This window comes from Salvelinus fontinalis, chromosome 3, assembly GCF_029448725.1.
Source record: "Salvelinus fontinalis isolate EN_2023a chromosome 3, ASM2944872v1, whole genome shotgun sequence".
Classification (NCBI taxonomy): Eukaryota; Metazoa; Chordata; class Actinopteri; order Salmoniformes; family Salmonidae; genus Salvelinus; species Salvelinus fontinalis.
The window spans coordinates 25,365,176-25,391,095 of NC_074667.1; the positions used below are offsets into that span (position 1 = coordinate 25,365,176).

The following is a 25,920-nucleotide window of genomic DNA, read 5'->3' on the forward strand; positions in this document are numbered from 1 at the left end:
TAGATATTGTTAACAGGGTTGTTGTTTCTATTAGTGTGTGGCGGGCTGGTTAACACCGGGTTAAACTGATTAAAGTTAACGGTATAACTAACTGTCACGATCGTCGTTACGTGAAAGAGAGGAGGACCAAGGCGCAGCGTGATAGCAATACATCTTTACTTTCATAAAAGACGAAAACGAAGAACACTATACAAACAAAATCAAAACAATAAACCGACGAACGTGAAGCTAACATGCAACATAGACATAGACAATCACCCACAAACTACCTAATGACTATGGTTGCCTAAATATGGCTCCCAATCAGAGACAACGATAGACAGCTGTCTCTAATTGAGAACCAATCTAGGCAACCACAGACATACATACACCTAGACTAAACATTGCCCCATAAACATACAAAAACCCTTAGACAATACAAAACACATACCTCCCCCATGTCACACCCTGACCTAACTAAAATAATAAAGAAAACAAAGATAACTAAGGCCGGGGCGTGACACTAACACAATAACTGGCTTATGAAAGCACTTCTCTAAGAGAGAGAGAGGTATATTATATATTTCTACATAAGCTATTCATGCTACCTTTTATATTCTTGATCCTAATGATATAGGCCTAGGTGTAAAACAGCCGTGGTGATAGAGCAATGACCCTGGAATAAAAAACAAAATGTTTATGGGTGTAGAGAGAGTTGGTTTTACAGGTTTACTCACTCTGGTTTGTCACTACTGCATGTATTCCTGGCTATCGTGCCATGGCTGTGTCAGAGTCGATTGTAAGTTAAACTTGGGTATTCCTTTATGCGCAGTGTGATGCCTAAGACACATTTTTACTTCCAGTCATTAGCGGCAGTTAGAATCTATGTTCCTTTTTCCTTCTTTCCATCATTCCAGCCGTTAGAATCTATGTTCCTTTTTCCTTTTTTTTTGTCAGAATACAACAGGATATAATGAGGACTACATTAAATATGTCTTGCATGTAATGGACATAGTAAAAGGACTGGTCTTGCGATATACTTAGCTTGTTTTCTCTTCATTTTTTATATATTTTTTCAAACAATTGAATACAATGAACTGAGCAGGCTGGGCTGACATGCTTATAGCCTTGCTAGGACGTTGTAAATATGAGCATGCATTTAAAAGATTGCTGTTATTATTTCTATTAATATGATCTATTATTGTTACTATTATTTATTTTTTGACTGTTCTTTCCATGTTCTTTGGTTAGATATTTATGTTATCATGAGACTGCCCATATTTTCCTCTGGCCAACGCCAATTTGCGGCCAAAGGTTTGTCTTAGGACGCAAAGGTGCGTCATGAGTCAGGGAGATCGTCTGATAGTCGTAGTGACAACAGACCTAGATATGGGGGGAGATTTTAGTGGGTGGAATATTACAACAATTGGAGGTTTACAAAGTTGCAGCTACAGTATGCTTAACAGTGTAAATTAGTATGGCACAGCTATGGACACTTAATCATCATGGTGCTTTTTAATGTTACGTTTACAAACATTGGTTGTGGTAAGTATAATTGAAACTTGGGTATCATTATGGTAAATGGGTAAAATAAGTATAGCCAGTTATAATTGTAATGGCTTAGCAGATCATTTAAAAAAGATACATTTTTACATGGCTAAAAGAAAAAGAAAATAATATCTATTGTTTACAGGGAACTCATTCTACAAATAAAGATGAGGTTGGGTGGAAAAAGGACTGGGAGAGAGAAATTCTTGTCATGGGCAAAGAAACTCAAAAGGGCTGATTATACTAATTAATAGACATTTTGATCCGATTGTTCTACCTGTGCAAACAGATCCGCAAGGAAGATGGATTATTTTAAATATGCTATTGGACCAAAAACAGATCCGGCTAATTAATCTATATGGCCAAATAATGATGAGGCACACTTCTTCGAAAATATATATAATAATCTATTGAGCTCACAAAAAACGAATGAATCTATTATTTTGGTGGGAGATTATAATACGGTTTTAAGTACCTCAATGGATCGTAAAGAAATCACTCTATAAACTATCACCCTCAAGCACTAAAGTAGATCACGAAGATCATGGATACATTAGAACTAGTGGATATATGGAGGCTGAAAAACCCTGACCTAGTGAGATGTACATGGAGGAGGCTTAATCAAGCTAGCCGTCTTGATTACTTCCTAGTCTCATTCTTGCTGGCATCAAAAGTTTTAAAAAGTATTAATAGGAGACTGAATGCAATCGGACCACCATCTAATTGGCCTCCATATAACTCTTACAGAATTTCCACGTGGCCATTGGACATTTAATGAAAGCCTGTTGAATAACAATTTGTTCTTAACTTTTTCTTGCACAACATAGGTACAGCCGATCCACTTATTGTATGTGACACGTTCAAAATGTACTTTTAGAGTCCATTCAATACAATACTCTTCATTAAAACAAAATCAGTTTAGGTCTAAAGAGATTAGACTAATAAAGGAAATAGAGGAAGTAACAGCGCAGGTAAATGGTAATGGAAACTATACTAGAGGCACAAAATAGGTCAGAGGAAAAACAAAAAGAAACGGAAGTACTTATTCAAGAACGATCAAGTGCAATGTATTACAAAAATAAAGCGAATTGTATGGAAAATGGTGAAAAATGCAAAACATTTTACTTGAATCTTCAACATAGAAATTCTACCAAAAATAATTTACAGAAACTCGTGACAAATGATGGAGTTATCCATTTTACTTGGATTAAATGTCAGGAATTGTGGAGAGAGAGAGAGGAGAGAGGAGAGAGGAGAGAGGAGAGAGGAGAGAGAGAGAGAGAGAGAGAGAGAGAGAGAGAGAGAGAGAGTGTGAGAGAGAGTGTGAGAGAGAGTGTGAGTGAGAGAACTGCAGTGAATGTTTCTTGGAGTAGAAGGAGAACAGAATAAATACTAAATCTAAAAAATATTGATTCTTCATCTACTATAGTTGCTCTAAATCTAAATGTTCTTTTGCCTATTTCTCTTTTCTGTCTGGATAACACATAGATGGTGGACAATCTATTCCTAGTATTTACAGTATGTCTGTCTCTTACCAACTGAATACCGTTGTGAATAGAACTTGGCCGTTTTAAATTATGTATATTATGAAATAAAATAAGCATGTTTTTTTCAATTATCTGGTCGATTGATGACCAACCAAGAACACTGCGCATGACTGCAACAGAAGAACCATATCTCCACCTTAAAACAATCCTTGCTGCTTTGTTCTGTGCATTCTGCAGCCTCCTAACTTCACTTGATGATGCATTTCCCCAGACCACAGAACAGTAGTTCATCTGACTCTCAATTAATGCTTGTGTTATTTGCTGAAGAATTGTTCCTGGTAAATATTTAGCTATCCTTCTGATTATGCATGTTTAAAAAAAAAAATGTATACATAGATTAGTTATTTGAGACGACCATAATAATCAGTTGTCTAGCTGCACTCCCAATAGTTTGGTTTCTGTCACTACTTCAATTTGTACTCCTCCCATACTTAATTGTATCCCATGCTGTTTTGGCCTTTACCTAGTTGAACAGATCAACATAACTTTGGTTTTCTTGGTGTTTAAAACAAGTTTGTTTTGGCAAACCCACTCCCTGATATTCTCCAAATCTCCTTGTAAAGCCTGCTGTACCTGTTGAACCGATTGTCTTGCTTCATAAATTGTAGTATCGTCTGCAAATATAGTAGCTTGAGTTTCAGCTAAGGCATAGGGAAGGTTGTTGGTATATATTAAATAAAGAAGTGGCCCAAGGCAGCTGCCCTGCGGTATTCCACAGTTTAACAAATGAGGGGAAGAAAATTAACCATTGATATAGATGGACTGTTTCCTGTCAGTTAGATATGACTGTACCCAATTCAATGCTACCCCCTTAAAACCATAATGCATTAATTTTGTCTAAATGATTTAATGATCCACTATATCAAATGCTGCATTGAAATCTAAAAATAGTACACCCACAAACTTGCCATTATCCATAGCATTGAGCCACTGGTCAGTCATGTCCACCAATGCAGTGGTAGTGGAATGGTTTTTGCAATAAGCATGCTGCTTGGCTGTAATCAGATCATTATTTTCCATGTACTCCCATATTTGTCTACTCACAATACCCTCCAATATCTTACTGAGTGTAGGGAGTAGACTAATTGGTCGACTATTGGCAGGAGTAATGGGTTCTTTGCAGTCTTTCGGAATAGGACACAGTTTCGCATGCTTCCATACATTTGCAAACATCCCCTTTTCCAGTGACCAATTAAATATGTATCTCAGTGGAACTGCAATCTGGGGAGCAGCACAGCGAAGCAAAACATTGTCCATAAGACCATAACCTGTAGATTTACCATCAGGTAATGACTTCGGTTTAACACCTACTCCACTGACACCGTTGGCAGACTAAAAGAGCAGATCTTGTTACTCATAATATGATCATCAATCCATTGGACAATAGCTTGTTTGGAAGAATGTATGTTTACATTATTGCTCAGTAATTGAATTTTCTTTGTAAAAAAATCTGCAAAATGATTGGCAATATCAACTGGTTTTGTTATTATTCTCCCGTCAACCTCCACACTAGATGGGCATGATGAGATAGATGTACCAAGTAAGCCCTTAACTGTGTTCCATACCTTTTAGAATCATTTTTACAATCAATAAAAGCATTGTTGTAAAATAACTTGTTTTTCTTTCGATTCAATTTAACTGCATAATTCCGTAATGTTCTATAATTCTGTTCATCAATTTCTAAATTTGACTTGGCTGCTAAGACTTTTGCCATATTTCTTTGAGAAAAAACCTCACCAAGTTCATCATCAATCCATGGAGATGGACGAGCACCAACTGTACTCTTTCTTATAGGGGCATGATGGTCCATTACCTCAGTGAGCAAATCAGTAAAACATTCTGTAGCGTGATTTAAATCATCCTCTAGATAAATCAGCTCCCAGGGTACAGCAGCCAAATCATTTAGAAATAGCTCATGATTAAATGTTTTAAAATGTCTCTTGAGCACAATCCTAAGGGGTTTCTTTGGAACCTTGGTGTTCATAGTTATGGTCACAATATTATGGTCTGTCCAGCCCACTGGCATTGATCTGGCTTTTAACCACTACAATGGTATATTACAGAAAATCAGATCAATGTATGTGTCTGAACGATGATCCAGCTTAATTGAAGATCTAGTAGTATCATTAACCATTTGTTTCAAACCACAGTTCTTGGCATATCTCATCAATTTTGTTCTATTCGAATTATTGTGATCCTTCCAATTTATATTAAAATCCCCCAAGATAAATACATCTCTGTTGCTATCTGTGGCCTGGTCAAACCCAGTACATAAGTCATCCAGATAGGACACCTTAGAGCTAGGAGGTCTATACACACATCCTACCAATATGGGTGCCTGGTGAGGCAGATGTACTTGAACCCATAGTGCCTCTATTTGACATACATTAAGGTCATCCCTCCTTTTAAAAGGTATATGATTCTGAATATACAGTGCTACACCCCCACCAGTCCTATTCCTCTCCCTTCTCAGTAGACTATATCCTTGATTCCTGTCCCTTCTCAGTAGACTATATCCTTGAATGTTAATTTGCCCATCATTTACAGACGCATCTAAATGCGTTTCGGTCAAGGCCAAGATATGAATATTATTTATGTTGACCAAGTTAAAAACCTCATGTATTTAGTTAGGAAGGCTACATACATTAACCTGAGCTATATGCAGCCCTTTCCTTGTCAAGTGTAGATCAATAGAGCATGTATTCATTATAGTTGAAGTTGATACACTACAACACACAAACTCAGATTTGAACATTAAATTAAAATAGCCAGGGAGTTACTCTAGAGTCCCGATACAATTGCCCGTTGATATAAAGTTTATCCATCACCATGGAGACTCGTTGATCCAGGCAACGCTTTTCCTTCATGACGGGATATAGTTTTTTTCTCCTTTCATTGATCTCGGTGGGGAAGTGATCATTCATTCCAAAATCAGTGTTTCTGAGTTCTCTGCCCATGTTCTTCGTCATTTCCTTTTGCTTAAATTTGTCAAAACATGCAATAATAGCCCATGGCCTATTTCCAGAGGCCTTACCTATTCTATGGACTCTGGAGAAAGTGACATTACGCACAACATCAGTGGGCAGTTTTACTTTAGTAGACATAAAGTCTCGGACGGTGTCCTCACAGCCTCTGCTGTTGTCATTCTCCGGTATCCCTGAAAATATTAGATTGTTCCGCATTGATCGACACTGTACATCAAGCAAGGTTTCTTTAAGTTGTTTGTTCTCCCTTTGCACCACCTCCACCTTGCCATGAATAGAGTCTACAGTACCTTTCAGCGCCGTGTTCTCTTTCCTTAGATCATCAATCTGACGTTGGCTGAATTCTAGACTAGCACATAATGCATTGATGTCCTCTCGTAATATATCCAAGATATCAAGTCAACATCCATATCAGTAAATCTATCCCCACTCGCCACACGCGCCGCGCACTCTTACTAGGGGATGGTTTGGTTCCATCGTTGATACCTATTGGCCAACCTGGTTTTGTTTTGTTTTGTTGATTGGGTTGGTTGTCCTTAACAATGCTTGAATCCTTCGAAACCAGCGACATGTTTCTTTGAGTTCGTAAGTATCTCTCGTCAATGAATCGTTCAAGCTCTTCAATGGATTCTGAATCATCCAGCGTGTTTACAGGCAGAGTTAAACACACAACCAAACTGTTCAGCCGCAACTGAAAACCGCTGGTTGAAAGTGGTGTGACGATGAGAGGGCTCACTCTGGCCAAAATCTGTCCTGAATCTGTATGATAGTGCTGGTAAGCGCATAGCCACACATTTGAAGACATGCACACACAGCCAATCACACACACACTCACCTGCATGAATGGGAACAAAAGTCCGACTGCGAAGTTGGCGATCCAGTTGACGATCCCTGCGATCATGAAGGCTGCGGGTCGGTACGACTGCTCAAACAGCTCTCCGGTCAGTACAAAGGGGATGCCACCTGAGAGAGAAGAAAAGCACAGAAACACACAGTTCGTCAACAATCAATCCTCAGAGTCTGTCCTAAAATGGACACCGTATCGGTCAGATTAATCCAAATAGACCTGGGTCAAATACATATACTTTGAAATACATGAGATGCTCCTGATTTAGCTTGCCCGATATAATGGAACCAATGGAATGTTACAGGTACAATTAATCATCATCACTAGCACAGCCCCTGTACCATTGCACACATTATATTAGGGTCTGGGGACATTGATAGGCAAACAGCCGTGTCCTGTTTGGACCAAAGTTAACAGCTTGATTTGGCAAATCAAAAGCTAGACACAGGGAATTTATCATCGTGACAGCAGGTATTTTCTATTGATCAATATCTACGTTTGTACTCTAGGTATACTAAACATGGACTCATTAGATTATGTCAGAAATAGTGAGTTATATTAGTTAGTTACACAGTGAGGTCCAAAAGTATTGTGACACATTTGTTGTTGTTTTGGCTTTACTCCAGAACTCCTTGTTCATAGAACCCATTTTAGGGAACCAATAATTCACTTACATGTACATTAGTCAAAAGTGTAATATTTGGGGCCTCCCGAGTGACGCAGCGGTCTAAGGCCCTGCATCGCAGTGCTAGAGGCGTCACTACAGACCCAGGTTCGATCCTGGGCTGTATTAGAACTGGCCCGTGATCGGGAGTCCCACAGAGCGGCGCACAATTGGCCCAGCGTTGTCCAGGCTAGGGGAGGGTTTGGCCGGGGGGAATTTACTTGGCTCATTGCGCTCTAGCGACTCCTTGTGGCGGGCCGGGTGCCTGCAGGCTGAACTTGAGCGCCTGCAGGCTGACCTCGGTCGTCCGGTGAACGGTGTTTCCCCCCGACATATTGGTGCGGCTGGCTTCCGGGTTAAGTGGGCGGGTGTTAAGAAGCACCGTTTGGCGGGTCATGTTTTGGAGGACGCATGACTCAACCTTCGCCTCCGGAGGCCGTTGGGGAGTTGCAGCGATGAGACAAGATTGAAATTGGGGAGAAAAAAGGATGCTACCATGACTATGGATAACCATGAATGAATCATGAATAATCATGTGTGAGAAAGTTAGAGGCATAACTATCCTACTGTACATCCCAAAAAATGCTAACATCCCCTGTTATTGGTAATAGTGGGAGGTTAGCATGTCTTGGGAAATGTGTCACTGTCTAAATCATTTTGGACCTCACTGTATGTCACCTATGGTGGCTATGGTCAAAATGTTGACTTAAAACCTGTCTAGGATCAGCGTCGCGCTAGCGGCACCCCCCCCCCCCCCCCCCCCACTGAAAAACCAGTGCCGCGAAATTCAAAAAAAATATTTTTTTAAAATATTTAACTTTCACACATTAAAGTCCAATACAGCTAATGAAAGACACAGATCTTGTGAATCCAGTCAACATTTCCGATTTTTAAAATGTTTTACAGGGAAGACACAATATGTAAAGATGTACATCTATTACCTAAAAACACATTAGCATAATCCACCATCTTTTATTTGTCCACCAACACCAGTAGCCATCACCAATTCGGCTAAACTAAGATATTTATAGCCCCTAACCAACAAAAAAACTCATTAGATGACAGTCTGATAACATATTTATGGTATGGGATAGGTTTTGTTAGAAAAAAGTGCATATTTCAGGTATATGGCATAGTTTACAATTGCACCCACCATCACAAATGGACTAGAATAATTACAATGAGCAACGTGTTTACCTAACTACTAATCATCAAACATTTCGTAAAAATACACAGCATACACGAATCGAAAGACACAGATCCTGTGAATACAGACAATATTTCAGATTTTCTGTCTTACAGCGAAAACACAATAAATCGTTATATTAGCATAGCACATAGCACATAGCAGCCCAGCATTGATTCTAGCCAAAGTGGGCGATAACGTCAACATCGCCAAAAATATATTAATTTTTTCACTAACCTTCTCAGAATTCTTCAGATGACACTCCTGTAACATCATATTACACAATCCATATAGAGTTTGATCGAAAATGTTTATATTTAGCCACCAAAATCATGGTTAGACAATGTGAAATTTAGCTCAGCTGGTCAGAAAATGTCCTTGCGCCACTTAGACAGTGATCTACTCTTATACATAAATACTCATAAACGTGACTAAAAAATATAGGGTGGACAGGGATTGATAGACAATTTAATTCTTAATACAATTGCGTTATTACATTTTTTAATTTATCCTTACTTTTCAATACAGTTTGCGCCAAGCGAAGCTACGTCAAAAAACATGGCGTCCTAAGCCACTAAAATGTTTCGACAGAAACACGATTTATCATAATAAAAATGTCCTACCTTGAGCTGTTCTTCCATCAGTATCTTGGGCAAAGGATCCTTTCTTGGGAGAAATCGTCTTTTGGTGGAAAGCTGTCCTCTTGCCATGTGGAAAAGTCAACTGCGTTCGGGATGAACTGAAAAGCGTGCCCAACTTTTCACATCGTTGCAAAAATAAATGTCCCAAAATCGCACTAAACGGATATAAATTGCTATAAAACGCTTTAAATTAACTACCTTATGATGTTTTTAACTCCTATAACGAGTGAAAAGATGACCGGAGAAATATAACAGGCTAAACTAACGCTTGGAACAGGTGCGCGCCGGTGTCCACTTTGCTCATGACGCAGCTCCCAAAGAATGACTAGCTTCAGGGTTTTTTCATTTGTAGGGCCTGTGAACGTGCAATCGACCCCGTTGGAATCGTCATCACGTAAAGGCATCCAGGGGAAGACGTAAGAAGTGTCCGTATAGTCATAGCAACGACAGTGCCCTTTTAAATGACTTCAGAAGAGTGGCCAACATTTCTCAAATCTGACTCCATGTCAGGGAAATTGCTGTAGAATGGGCTCTGTTCCACTTAGAGACAAAATTTCAACTCCTATAGAAACTATAGACTGTTTTCTATCCAATAATAATAATAATATGCATATTGTACGATCAAGGATTTTGTGGGAAGCCGTTTAAAAAATTAGCCACATTAGCATAAGTAGTCTAAACAGCGCCCCCATCCCCAACAGGTTAAAAACAAAAGGACAACATTTCAACCCACACACCAAAATCTCCGAGCTGTTCACTAATTTTATGTCATAGACACAAAATACTGAAAATGGCCCAAGATGGCCCTGTTAGAATAGTCTGGAGACGCGCAAGGAATACAAGAAGAATTTAAGATTTTTCATATAATTTTCACACAGACACCTCACACAGACACACAAACACACACTTACAGTGGTTGCTCAACTAAAAGTTTTGAGATTATGCTGCGGATTCTTTGTTTTTTTTGTGGTTTAGTACGGTACCCGGCGTCACTGCTTCATTGCACTGATTACGCTTTTGGGTCCCACGGCGCTAATGTGTCTCTAACTGACAATGAATGGGCGACATAAACCAAATAGAAACTGATAGTAGTGCACAAATTCAAAATTGAATTTCAATGAAGTGAATGATGAGGATGAAGGTGACTGAATTTAGAACAATAGTGTAAGAATTGCAATTCCTCTGTCCTGCACACGCACACCCTGAAAAATACATGTAATTTTTGGTTTCTACTCGTCAGTATTACTTACTAAAACTGTTGTTACACTAAGGTTTTTATTCTAAGAGAAACTAAAATGTTCAGTTATATTCCATGATATTCTTAAGATATATATGTTTACCGAATATTGGCAAGCGATGTCTACTAAATAATCAAGTTGATGGCGCAGTCATACAGCCTCGGCACCAACATAAAGCTGAGTGACTCACTCGTTCATGGCTTTGGATCAAAATAAATAAGTACCAACATTCTTTCTGATCGTCTTTAATAAAGAGATGTTTTGGTTATCCTGACCTGGACACCATGTATTATAATAGCCCGTTATGGTCTATTAGCAGGACAATAGACTCTTGTCAACACCTCTCTGTATTTTTATACTTTGTGCAAGGCAAATGATCAGCATTAAAAAGTTTGTGGATGGGCCTCCAGAGTGCCCGCAGCGGTCGAAAACACTGCATCGTAGTGCAAACTGCGATGCTACAGATGCTGGTTCGATACCCGTACCGGCCGCGACTGGGAGGCAACGGTGGTCTTTTGGTTTCTCTCCCTCTAAGAATACATCATTCTAAATAACAGAGTGGCTTTATTTACAAAGTAGTAAGAATGTCTCACCCCATGTTCAAGAATGGCCTTTTTCTCACTCACTTTAGGTTATTTGAAAACTAAATCATCTCCAAAATATTGTTATTTTTTAAACAAGCCATAGAAAGTTGGTTGCAATTTCAGTTTAATCCACCATGAAAGACAGAACAAAAAATACAACAAATATTGTGGTTAAACTCAAATATACTAATTGGTCCAAAAAAACTTTGTCTGTACTAGATTTTCTGTTCCTCCTGAAAGCCCTAATCTGCTCACTTAAATGAATAGAGATCCTGGTCATGGTGCTACAGTATGTTATCACAGCATAATCAAAGTGAGGACAATCGACGATCTGCTGTACTTATGGCCTATTGTAAGCTGAAAGTCACACCTTTCCAGTACTCCTCACCCAGCCCCAAACTCCACCCGAAAAAAACACATGGTTGCCAAGAAAGCGGTTAGTTTTGCTAGATTCTTAAAATGTGTACGCAGCACTTGTGTGTTGGAGTCATTTTAAATTCTTAATTGATCTACCGTTTCTATCATAGGCCACTGTAATCGATGGGGGCTCAGGGCGGAACCATTCTGCTCATCTGATGAAGGTGGACATGGATCCGTTTCAAACTTTTAAGACCGAGATCGAGTCATTGATGGCAGACCGGCAGAAAGAGAAACATTATCTGAGGGCAGAGATACGGGCGACAGCTGATTCATTGGTCCAGAGCCAGGCGATATTGGTGGAGAGTAACTCGTCATTGGCAGAGAGTCAGGCAACATTGGCGGAGAATCAGGCGGAGAATGACGCGTTGAAGAGGGCGAGGAACGAGATGGAGTCACAATCCATGCCAGGCACACGTGAGCTCTGGAACTCCACCTCCGACAGGCAGAGTCAACATACATGGCGGGTTCGTCAGGTCGTCGGTTCACCCTGACATTTCCATTCCTCTTCTGACAACAGAACTTGACCAATTGCTCACCAGGCACAGAAAGGGCCGTCCGGACCGTTATGCTGTTCTGCTATTCCAAGGATGTGTAACCAAAGAGAGATACCATGAGTGGACACAGAATACCAACTGGGATGGATCCTGAGGCAAATGTGGCTTACCAGGGAACCTCTGGGTGTTCATCAATAATACTGTGTCTCAGACGTTTTTGTCAATGACTGATGCAACCTGAAAAAGCATTAAAGACAGAGTTAATGAGTACTTGAGGTCACTGAGAAAGTCTGGACATGGCCGGCTCTCCCTTATGTAAGGAATTAGGCACTTTACCATGTTTACCATGTTTATGTCATGCAATAAAATGCTAATTAATTACTTAAAAATCATACAATGTGATTTTCTGGATTTTTGTTTTAGATTCCGTCTCTCACAGTTGAAGTGTACCTATGATAAAAAATTACAGACCTCTACATGCTTTGTAAGTAGGAAAACCTGCAAAATCGGCAGTGTATCAAATACTTGTTCTCCCCACTGTATCTCTCAGATATATGACAGATATTTCAGAACAGAATTCCCTTAAGATTTTGTTTTGTTGAACTATCTGTTGTTCCATGTAGTGAATATTTTATTCAATGTGTTTCTATTGGCTAATTGCAGTAATGCCAAATTCAATATTTCATTCAATAATTGTATATAATTTTTGGGTAAAATTCAAAATCAAATAGCTAAATAATCCTTGGTATGACCATCTTAAAACAATTCAATATGTTATTTTAGAATCTCCCCCAGTTTAGACAGGGCTTAGACTCTAGAGGGTTAAAACAGAGCTGATGGATTGGGCTACCTCCTCGCCTTTATTACTAATTCTGTGGTCCTGCAAGGCCTTCTTAATGATAGCAAAGTGTTAGCTGACTCAGTAATAGTAACACATGTTATGACCCCTGCAACAACACACACTAAGATTTTTCTGTAACTTCAACAGTAAAACACTGTAGAATGCACAGTTGTAGATTACACAGCATTATGGGTAAAATGCTGAAAAAATACTGTTTCATTAACTGTAATTGGAAGCCTCCTGTAAAAATCGCTCTAACATACGGTATTTCTTTACAGTAATAGCTTATGCCTACTGTAGATTAAAATGATCCGTTTCAGGGACCAACCTCATGCTAACATACAAGCTCAGACTATTTAGTAAATATTTTCTTGAAGTGGCAGTGAAGTGGAATAATATTTTCAGCAGCTGCCTGGTAGGTACCTTGACATGTTTATAAGTATCTTTATTGCTAGCCAATGTTAAATTACTGCATATTTTCTTTGCCAATGTAGCTAGCTAGCTGGTTGACTTTTGCTTGCTAGCTAGATAGTTAGCTAGCTCAAATTGACACAAGCCATTTCAGTCTGCTCTAAATTGCTCGTAAATATGTTGCTGTGCAAACTAGAAATATAATTGTTGTGATGATAGGCTTGCTGTACCGCAGCCTCTGAGTTTCATAGAAAATAAACTGAACCCAGATTTGTTCGTGACCCTTATGTTTTCACCATTATTACAGAGAAAATGGCTTGCTTCTAGAAGTTCGGGGTGGAGCTTAAAGTCCTGCCTGCAAAATGGCAAGTAGAACCACAAGGAGGTTGTCCAGGTAGACCACACACTTGTTGCGGGGGATTATGGCCAGCACTTGCGCCATAAGATGATAGAAGGTTAGCGGAACATTGCAGTCTGAAGGGCATCACGGTGAACTGCCTCAGTCCTTGTCCAATTGAGAAGGCGTTCTTCAGCCTCGTTTCAAGGGCAGGCTCCACTTGCCAATAAATGCTGCGGAGATCGAGGGAACTGTACCACTGTGACCCTGTGATGTAGTCCAGTGCATCATCTATGCACGGGAGGGGATTGGAATCCTTCCTGGTCACATAGTTCAGCTGCCTGTAGTCTGCACAGAAGTGCCAAGGACTACAGGGGCCACCCAAGGGCTGTTGGATGGCTTGATGAACCCTGTCTCTCCCATCTCCCGGATCTTCTGCTCCGCTACCTCTCTCTTTGCCAGTGGCAAGTGATGGGGTGCAAACATATAGGTGCTTCGTCGATAGAGTGCTGGACCAGATTGATTATCTGGCGGTCTTTGTCTTGTGCTGCAAAGACATTCCCAAACTCCACCCGCAGTGCTTTCTATCCCGCTGCTCAGGCTACACCCCTGCCCTAGTTCCTGCACAGCTTGCCAGGTACGTCCACTGTGCCACTACTCACCTGCTGGGGCACACTCACCTCTTCGGCTTTAGCTGCTCCTTCTCATCTGGGGGAAGGATATTTGTGTAGCTGTCTGTCACCAATTCCTGCCAAGTCACCTGAGGCTGCCGTTGTCTTCTTCCACTACTCCGAAGTCCCATGACGAAGTCTTTCATCTGGAGTTTCTGCCAACCAACATCTAGGCATGCTCCCTCTTGACTGAGGAAATCCAACCTTTGGATGCAGTTATCGTGGATATTGTCCAACCAGAACTCGTGCACCAACGAGACATAGCCGGCACGCATCGATAAGGACCTCTGGCCCTTCATGTCCACGAGCTCCCCTGTCACAGAGCAAAGACATACCGAGGTAGGGGTGCAACCCGGAGGGGAGGGGCCCACTGTCTGGAAGAACACCAGGCCAAACCAGGGATATCATGGAACCGGTATCAAATTAATGCCTGGCAGGCCTCACCGCTGATGCTGCATGGAAGGTAGAGGCCACTTCCTGCCAAGGCTCAGCTCCACCTCTTCTTGCCCAGTCTTCTTCATCAGCTGCTTCACGGTGTCATCCATCTTGTCAAGGCATGGGTTAAAGCTATCCCACTTCTGACACCAGTCTAAGAAAAAGTTCTCTAGGGTCTGTGGGACGCTAGTGTCCCACCTGGCCAACAACCAATGAAATTGCAGAGCGCCAAATTCAAAAACAGATATACTCATCATAAAAATTCATAAAACATACAAGTGTTATACATCGGCTTAAAGATTAACTTCTTGTTAATCCACCCGCTGTGTCAGATTTTAAAAAGGCTTTACGGTGAAAGCATACCATGCAATCATCTGAGAACAGCGGAGTAACTGAGGAGAGGAGTAACAAAAATCAGAAATAGCGATAAAATGAATCACTTACCTTTGATGATCTTCATATGGTTGCACTCACAAGACTCCCATTTACTCAATAAATGTTCGTTTTGTTTGATAAAGTCCCTTTTTATATCCAAAAACCTCTGTTTTGTTGGCGCGTTTTGTTCAGTAATCCAATGGCTCCAAGGCGGTCACAACAGGCAGACGAAAAATCCGAAAAGTATCAATAAAGTTCGTAGAAACATGTCAAACGATGTTTATAATCAATCCTCAGGATGTTTTTAGTTATAATAATCAATAATATTTCAACCGGAAAATAGCTTCGTCAATATAAAAGGAAAACAAGAAAGGTGCACTCTCGTTCGCGCGCAGGAATCAGCTCTGGGGACTTTCCCAGACCACTCATTCAGAGTGGTCTTACTCTCTCATTTTTCAGAATACAAGCCTGAAACAATGTCTAAAGACTGTTGACATCTAGTGGAAGCCATAGGAAGTGCAATTTGAGTCCTAAGTCATTGGAATCTGTATAGGCAGTCAATGGAAAACTACAAACATAAACAAAATCCCACTTCCCGGATGGATTTTTCTCAGGTTTTCACCTGCCATATCAGTTGTGTTATACTCAGACATTATTTTAACCGTTTTGGAAACTTTAGAGTGTTTTCTATCCAAATCTACCAATTATATGCATATCCTAGCTTCTGGGCCTGAGAAATAGGCAGTTTACTTTCGGCACTCTTTTCATCCGGAGGTGAAAATAGTGCCCCTTTCCCTAGTGAGGTTAACAATGGTACTCTAGCAGGCTCTTTGGTATCACATGCACTTATGTCAGTCACATCATATTCCGAACATTCAATCTATAAGCTTGACCATTATTAACACAGTACAACATAATACTTGAACTGGCATAACACTTTCTTCCACGGGCTGGTATCCAACAGAGCTAACCGAAGGCCACGCCTCCAACAAGCCACACCCCAGATACTCTAATAGGCTGCCACCGCCACAATAAATATGATTAATTTGTAGACAAACTGGAATTAAAACCAGACTAAGTTAGTGGCACAGATGGAACTATCCAAGTATACCTTAAAATCTCCTTAAAATATTGATATTTGGTTGCATCGACAATCAAACACAATTCATTATCATCTTTGAAATACAATAAATAGCCTATTAACTTGTGGACAAGTTAACAAATTATATGTTGGATTCACGTATCCAACTCAACCAAAAATAAAAGTTAAAGAATGTGATTAAGCCTGTGGCTCTGATGGAACTATCCAAGCAGTAGATACATCTCCTTTAAATGTTGATATTTTTTTGCATTGTCAACCAAACATTATTCAATATTACTTTTGTAATACAGTAAATAGCCTAAAGTTAATAAGGCTATTTTACAAACTAATGTAACGTTCAACCTTAAAATGAGTTACACATCCCTGGCCACATTTTGAGATTATTGTAACTATACATTTCTTCTCATATAAGGCATACATGTTCAAGATAGCATGCATAGGTCATTGCAGATCTGTTGAGATCTTCACAATTGCATTAATAATCTGTGCAGAATCCCGAACGGTATTACTTGCACCATGTACTTTTACTGTAATCTCAACTGCAATCCTGGCCATTTGATTCTGCTATTAGACAAAACACAGTTATATACCACAATCAGTTGTATAAATAACCAACATATCTGACATCGTATTCCCATTTTAACTTTGCTGTGATTTTAAATGGTTGAAAGTGCAGTGAGAGACATTTGGGTGACAAATAAACCAAAAATCAGACATTATTTTTCCATTGGAATTTGGTTGTGCTTTTAGATGGTTGACAGCATAGTGATAACACATTGAACATTCAACTAACTTTGGGCTGTTTTTTTGTATGGGTGAAGTGAAAATAGCTTGCAATCTCAACTGACACAACCAATGAAATTACCTGGTGTGCCCAGTGGGAAGCTTTATGACACAGCATGGAGAACAAAGCCTCTGGGACCCTTTTTGGGAAGCAAACCCTCATGTAATATCACAGTACTGCACTGTGCTCCTCCTTTTCATTGTCTTGTTTGGGGTGTTTTGTGAATGAAAAAGATAACTAAATAGATTGTGGATGTTTCATGACACTTTTGTGTGGGACTTGATTAGTTATTCATGGCCAAACAGAAAAGACTAGGTAAAGTGTCATAAGATGTGTTGAAACTGGTAACAATTGTCGGAACTTAAGTTTACCAGTTAGAGTGAAAATGTAAAGAGTGTCATGACTTGCCCTCCTGGATGGAGATCAAAGGTGCCAACTAATCAAAGGTTTCAAGACCCCCCTTTCCTAGCCTCAGTGCAGTTAGAGCTACAGGATGCACATTTCTGTTTGAAAAAGCTAGCCTTTGCTTTCCTAACTGACTGCGTGTATTGGTTCCTGACTTCCCTGAAAAGTTGCATATCGCGGTGACTATTCGATGCTAGTGCAGTACGCCACAGGATGTTTTTGTGCTGGTCGAGGGCAGTCAGGTCTGGAGTGAACCAAGGGCTATATCTGTTCTAAGTTTTTTGAAAGGGGCATGCTTATTTAAGACGGTGAGGAAATTACTTTTAAAGAACGACCAGGGATCCTCTACTGACGGGATGAGGTCAATATCCTTCCAGGATACCCAAGCCAGGTCGATTAGAAAGGCCTGCTCGCAGAAGTGTTTTAGAGAGCATTTGAAAGTGATGAGGGGTGGTCATTTGACCGCGGACCCATAGCGGATGCAGGCAATGAGGCAGTGATCGCTGAGATCCTGATTGAAAACAGCAGAGGTGTATTTGGAGGGCAACTTGGTTAGGATAATATCTATGAGTGTGCTCAAGTTTACGGATTTAGGGTTGTACCTTGTGGGTTCCTTGATAATTTGTGTGAGATTGAGGGCATCTAGCTTAGATTGTAGGACTCCCGGGGTGTTAAACATATCCCGGTTTAGGTCACCTAACAGAACGAAATCTGAAGATAGATGTGTTGGTTAAGCACCTTCTACCCCCCTCCTTCTCAGCCAGGTTTGCTGTCAGAACAAAATGGGTAAGGCCACAAGACTTCCAGTTTCTAAATCAATTGTAAACTTCCAGAAAGTCACTATCTGTAATCGATTCAATACCAGCCTAAGGCTCAGCTGAAATAAAGCATTGAGATAAGTGTTGACATTGCAGTCCCTAACCAGTCAGCAGTATGTTCAGGCTCTTGGGGAAATTGCCAAGTGAACGAGTTACTGGTTCAATCAAGTCCCTTGTGGACAATACTGTATTGAAAAACTCTAGCAGTACATCACTGGAACAGTTGCAGCAGGATGTATCATGCTGTGTAAACGGTGAATCAGTAAACATGTAAACCACAGAGGTGCATATGTCAACTGTCTGCTCAGCAGAGTCGTTTTTATTTTGAACATTTCTTATGACATTCCCCACAGCTGGGTTTTCTTGTCCAATCCAGGGTTTGAACTTTTCAAGTTGTGGATCCTGTCTGTTTTCATCCAGCCCTTAATTTTAAACAAGATGTTCTTCTGTAGTATGTTCAACTTCGTCTGTCCAGTACACATAATCACACAACAAAAATATATTCAAAATATTCCATCTCATGGAGTAAATTCCAATTCAGGTGCCGTTTTTAGATTGTTTTACTCCAAACTATTCTATTGGATGAATGTGAACTGATGCAATAGGTCAGAGAGAGTCCACTGCTGGTTGTCACAGCTTTGCGTTTCCCTCCCGGGGGTGTTGGTACACCGGCCAGTAATTATGCAGTGTGTTATCGGTAGCGTCAGCAGGGCCTCTCACAGTCGCAGTGTGTTGTGGAGCGAGGGTGAGAAGAACTCGGTTTTCTCCTTTGCTATGCCACTCGGCTAACCCCTGACATCTATATATCAAGAGTGATGAGAGACGGACGGAGCTGAAAAGTGTGACTGTTTATGAAGAAAAATTAGAGAAATGAGACGAGAGAAACTGTACGAAATAAACAAGAGTTCCATTTCATAGAAGGGTTGTGGCCTCTTGGCAGTGGTTTAGGTGGCTATCATATAGAGACTGAGATGGTACATCATATTTACAGTTAGGGAGGTTTAAAGTGACATAACTCTACAAAATCAACACTGTTTTCAGATGTTTTCAGACCTCAATGATAAGATGAATCCATATGCAACACCATCTGTTGTGTAGATCAGGCTCAGTGGAGGCTGCTGAGAGGAGGACAGCTCATAATAATGCCTGGAATGGAGTGAATGGAATGGCATCAAACACATGGAAACCATGATATATGTATTTGATGCCATTCTACCTCAAGCCGTTACCACGAGCCCATCCTCCCCAATTAAGGTTCCGCCAACCTCCTGTGATCAAGCTATTTGCCTTGACCTGAAATGAATGAAAATGATAAGCACTACAAATCTGGAAATTATATGGTGCTAATATTTCCATTTATTTTGGATTGTGAAATAGCTGGATCTACAAGACAGATGGCATGGGACCAGGTGAGAACTACTGCTCCCTCTCATTGAAGCCACAAAGTTCAAGGTAATGCAGGCATTGTTTTCAGAAAACAGGATCCCCATTATAGTGAATGGGAAAATGGCAATTTTTGAGGTCAATATTCATGTGTATAATTAAACATTTAGAAGAAAATCATGGTACCAATAATTGTCTGCGCTTTTTATTTAATTTAAGAAAAAATATTGATGCAAAAGCATTAAAAAGAGGCACAAAGTGCTGTTTTTTTATACTGATTTGCCTCATGATTTGACAACTCGCGCACAATCTCAGTCCTTCACATCCGAGTGCTGCTGCAGACTCTGTGCGTGCCTTGACCATAAGATTCACGGAAATTACTGGTCACGTGGGCCAGGCACCACACGCAAAGCTCAAGGTGCACTTTCCACCGAACGTGATAACATATCACTGTGTGGTATTGGGGTTGTGCTGCAGAGCACCATGGGAGCTGTGTGTGTTGAGACCAAGAACGTTCCAGATAAATGGTTGAACTAATTTCCGTCTCCCGTCTCATCATTATTGAATTGTTATGAAGACGTGATTATGAAACCCACGAGACATAACAACGAGTAAGTCTGAACCTACAGGAACTATTCTGTCCGGAAGTCATTTTTTTACACTTTTAAAACTGTTATTTTTCTGGGTACAGTCACCAAGCGGTCGATCGTGACCGATTCGTCGATCTCAAAGGCAATCCTAGGTGAACACCAAACAATTCTGTAAAAAACCCAATGATAAAACCTTGCGTTATTATATTTTTTTATTTGTTTTCGCACTGTTAGCAGTAGGAGCACTTGACAGTAAAGTTGATACTGTGAGATTTCAAAACTTTAAAAACCATGAGAGTAAAAGCAGCATCATGGATGGCAGAAAAGGATGAGACTGTCGTCGAAGCGGGAAACAACATGATTAAAATAGGAGTAAGTCAAATATAAAGTGAGTAAGGGACATTTATTGAACTGTGAAGACCAACTTAGGAATTACAAACTGCTAGATGAGCGAACTTGAGGAAACGTCAGTGAGTGAAGTGAATGAATGTTTTTTTAATGCATTGTCAAGACCGCACCATACGGCAGCGTCGGGTAAGGTTAGGTGGAAATAATGCAACTCTTTGTTAACAGCTGGTGCGCAATCTCCAATATTAAGGAAGTCTCGAGATTCTGCTCGCTTGAATTAAAAAACCTCATGGTAAGCTGTAGACCATACTATTTACCAAGAGTTTTTTAAACTAGATTTTTAGTAGCTGTCTATTTACCCCCACAAACCGATGCTGGCACTAAGACCTTACTCAACGAGTTATATAGGGCCGTAAGCCAACAAGAAAATGCTCATTCATAGGTTGTGCCCCTCGTGGCCTATGATTTTAATGCAGGGAAAGTGAAATGTGTTTTTACCTCATTCCTACAAGCATGTCATCTGTGCAACTAGAGAAGATACATCTCTAGATCACCTTTACTCCACACACAGAAACACATACAAAGCTCTCCCTCGCCCTCCATTTGGCAATTCTGACCGAAACTCTATCCTCCTGATTCCTGCTTACAAGCAAAAACTCAAACAGGAAGTACCAGTGATGATCTCAATACAGAAGTGGTCCGATGAAGTGGATGCTAAGCTATAGGACTGTTTCACCAGCACAGGCTGGAATATGCTCCGGAATTCATCTAATGGTATTAAGGAGTTTACCACATCAGTCACCGGCTTCATATTAATGAGTGCATCAACAACATCGTCCACACAGTGACATGACCCAACCAAAAGCCATGATTTACAGGCAACATCTGCACTGATCTGAAGGCTAGAGCTGCCGCTTTCAAGGAGCGAGACACTAAACCGAACGCTTATAAGAAATCCTTGCTTCGAACGCCGACGAGCTATCAAACAGGCAAAGCATCAATACAGGACTAAGATTGAATCCTACTGCACCGGATGTGGCAGAGTATGCAAACTATCACGGATTACAAAAGGAAACCCCGCCCCGAGCTGCCCAGTGATGCGAGCCTACCAGACAAGCTAAATGCCTTCTACGCTGCTTCGAGGCAAGCAACACTGAACCATGCATGAGAGCACCAGAAGACTGTGTGATCACGCTCTCCGTAGAAGATGTAAGACCTTTAAACAGTTTAATATTCATAAAGCAGCAGGGCCAGACGGATTACTAGGATGAGTAACCAGAGCATGCGCTGACCAGCCGGCAAGTGTCTTCACTGACATTTTCAACTTCTTCCTGACCCAGTCTGTAATACCTACATGTTTCTAGCAGACCGCCATAGTCCCTGTGCCCAAAAACACCAAGGTAACCTTTCTAAATTACTTTTGCCCTGTAGCACTCACATACTGTATGTAGCCATTTATCTGTAACTCTGCCAAGCCGACAAGCAAAGATGAACTGGTCAAAGCCATTATGATGTTTTGGCTAGAGAAATTGACGATACAACAATGTAACAAATACATTGATCATCTCAGCAAGGTTTTACCTGTGGTCGTGGAGCTGGGTGGAAGTGAGACAAAAATGTAGTTTAAATAAACATCCGCATTTGAATGTCTTTTTTCTCGTTCTTTTATTAACGAAAGCATAAAGATGTTGATGAAGAAATACTGTACTGCTGTTTTGAGTTAGAAATGTAACACTTTAGAGTACATAAGCATTGAATACATTGCAAGTTGAGGGATTTTCACTACAGCTGCCGGGCTATAAAAAGAATATTGTCCTGCTAATAGGAAACATTTGAATGATGGGCTACACCTGCTACAGTACTACAGTGCACTTGTGAAAAACGAGTGTTTGAAAACCTGTTTTCAAAATGTCTACAGCTGTCCATCACTACTGTAAATAAAAACACAGCATCGTGTTTACATTCTTTACAATAACCACAATGTAACAAATCATTTGTATCTACCTTTCCAAATACTTTTAGAGTTTGGGATTTACAAATGTGCGCTTTTTGTTATTAGTTACATTGTTTTAGTTCGAACGTGCAGACTTTTTTTCTTTAAATAATTTGTTTTATGTAGGATGCTACATTTTTGAACAGTTGCAATTGTAAGTAGGCCTAATAAAAAAATCATTAAAAAAAACCTGTTAAGCCTCATAGACTACCTCAGCCAGTTAAGTTATTTTATATAGGTCTTGGCTCCGAAGAAATAGACTCCAATTAAGCCCTCTTGTTGTTTGTAAAGTCAAATTAAAATGAAGATTACTGATAAAATGAATTGCTCAACTGGTGTAGGTTTTCTCCATCTGTTGGTGTGCAACACTTGCATAACAAGTTAGCTATATTTTCAGCACCAGCCACTGTTCACCTCCTATTGTTTGCGCTGCGGTCTCCAACAGTTGTTTTTTAAATGTAACCTTTATTTAACTAGGCAACTCAGTTAAGACCAAATTCTTATTTACAATGACGGCCTACCCCAGCCAAACCCGGATGACGCTGGGCCAATTGTGCGCCGCCCTATGGCACTCCCAATCACGGTCAGATGTGATACAGCCTGTATTCGAACCAGGGACTGTAGTAAAGCCTCTTGCACCGAGATGCAGTGCCTTAGAACGCTGCGCCACTTGGGAGCCATGACCAATATATATATTGGTGCACATTTGTGGCCTGCTGGAGGTCATTTTGCAGGGCTCTGGCAGTGCTCCTCCTTGCACAAAGGCGGAGGTAGCGGTCCTGCTGCTGCTGGGTTGTTGTCCTCCTACGGCCTCCTCCACGTCTCCTGGTGTACTGGCCTGTCTCCTGGTAGCGCCTCCATGCTCTGGACACTACGCTGACAGACACAGCAAACCTTCTTGCCACAGCTCGCATTGATGTGCCATCCTGGATGAGCTGGACTTCCTGAGCCACTTGTGTGGGTTGTAGACTCCGTCTCATGCTACCAGAGTGAGAGCACCACCAGCATTCAAAAGTGACCAAAACATCAGCCAGGAAGCATAGGAACTGAGAAGTGGTCTGTGGTCACCACCTGCAGAATCACTCCTTTTTTGGGGGTGTCTTGCTAATTGCCTATAATTTCCACCTATTGTCTATTCCATTTGCACAACAGCATGTGAAATGTATTGTCAATCAGTGTTGCTTCCTAAGTGGACAGTTTGATTTCACAGAAGTGTGATTGACTTGGAGTTACATTGTGTTGTTTAAGTGTTCCCTTTATTTTTTTGAGCAGTGTATATATAGTTGAAGTCGGAAGTTTACATACACTTAGGTTGGAGTCATTAAAACTCGTTTTTCAACCACTCCACAAATTTCTTGTTAAACCTTGAATACATTGCAAGTTTGCCCTTTCACTTTTGATTCATGCACTGAATGAGTGGAGGAGCTCCACTATCGGATCATTCATTTTTCAATTAATTTAGATGGCCTAATGTAGGCTACAGGCTCACAAGTTAATTGCATTAATTTCAATGTGTTCAATAAGTAATGAATAGTCTGATAATTTACACATCAAAGAAAAGTGTCTCATATTGACAGCTGTATGAAATTAAATATTAGAGCCACACAATACAGGCTGTCAATTCACAACAAGGATTCTGAAAGTACATTAGGCCTTTACTACTGTAGCCGGTGCATAACATCTTAGCAATGGAAATCTCACTTACTGTAACGGCCAACCACACCAAAGACCATAAATATACTGAACAAAGATATAAACGCAACATGCAACAATTAACGATTTAACTGGGTTACAGTTCATATAAGGAAATCAGTCAATTAAAATAAAGTCATTAGGCCCTAATCTATGGATTTCACATGACTGGGCCGGGGTGCAGCCATGGGTGGGCCTGGGAGGGCATAAGCCCACCCACTTGGGAGCCAGGCCTAGCCAATCAGATTGAGTTTTTTCCCCACAAAAGGGCTTTATTACAGACGGAAATACTCCTCAGTTTCATCAGCTGTCCGGGTAGCTGGTCTTAGACAAGAAGCCGGATGTGGAAGTCCTGGGCTGGCATGGTTATACGTGGTCTGCGGTTGTGAGGCCGGTTGAACATACTGCCAAATTCTCTAAAATGAGGTTGGGGGTGGCATATGGTAGAGAAATGACCATTCAATTATCTGACAACAGCTCTGGTGGACATTCCTGCAGTCAGCATGCCAATTGCATGATCTGACAGAAAAAAATATGAGTTTTGCCCCAATTTTTTTTGTACTTTATTAAAAACAGAAGAAAAAAAACTCTCTAACCAAGTGGAGTATTTATCTTTAGGCTGCCCTACTTGCATATACACGTTTATAGATCTAACTTCATTAGATTCTATATATATTTAACTTTTCTAAATGACAAAATATTAGATCAATGTACATCAAAATTGTTTTATGTTTAGGTGTCTAACGAGCACTGAGATGTTTTATCTCTACATTTCTTTCATAACGCTAGTCGACATGTTTCAGCTAGCTAAGCTACCTAGTTTGAAGACGTGGTAACAGTGCATGGTAAACAACTAGCTAGCTATGAAGTTTAGTCAAAGTTACTAGCTAGCTATCAAGACCAATCAAAGTTACTGGGCATAAGACGCTGATTTATTTTATGGCCAATTACAATGAGCCTTCTTGGGCGGGCACTTCTACTGTAAATCAATTGAGCAACGAAGAGGGTATTTTGCTGGCTAACTCTCCCAGCAGGTGCTGTGGTGACATAGTAACAGCACCCTGAACAAATCAACGACTGTCACGCCCTGGCCTTAATATTCTTTGTTTTCTTTATTATTTTAGTTAGGTCAGGGTGTGACATGGGGAATGTTTATGTTTTGTTGGTTTTGGGTGTTTATATGGTAAAGGGGTTATGGGGTGTAGTATATGGGTTTGTGTTGAGTGTAGATGTCTAGCGTTGTCTATGTATGTTTAGTTATCTAGGAGAGTCTATGGTTACCTGAATGAGTTCCCAATTAGAGACAGCTGATTTCGGTTGTCTCTGATTGGGAGCCTTATTTAGGGTAGCCATAGGCTCTCATTGGTTGTGAGTAATTGTCTATGTAGAACGTTTGTAGCCTGTATGTATGTGCACAACGTTTGTAGCTTCACGGTCGTTTTGTTGTTTTTGTTAGTTTGTATAGTGTTTTGTGTCGTGTTCATCTTCGTGGTGTTAATAAAAGAAGATGGCTTATTTTCCAACTGCTGCATTTTGGTCCGTCAATCCGCCACACGATCGTGACAACGACACATTACACTCTGTAATTTCTCTGTCTGCCCCT

General features: G+C 40.5%; 1 protein-coding gene across 2 annotated transcripts in view; it reads right to left on the reverse strand.

Annotated features, from left to right (window-relative positions):
* slc2a9l2 (solute carrier family 2 member 9, like 2) overlaps positions 1-25,920 on the reverse strand; it is a 247,011-nt gene that overhangs the window by 33,055 nt on the left and 188,036 nt on the right. For both annotated transcript variants that reach the window (XM_055910005.1, XM_055910007.1), the window contains one exon: positions 6,894-7,021. In XM_055910005.1, coding sequence (XP_055765980.1) covers positions 6,894-7,021 — 128 coding nt within the window. The remainder of the gene's footprint in view (positions 1-6,893; positions 7,022-25,920) is intronic.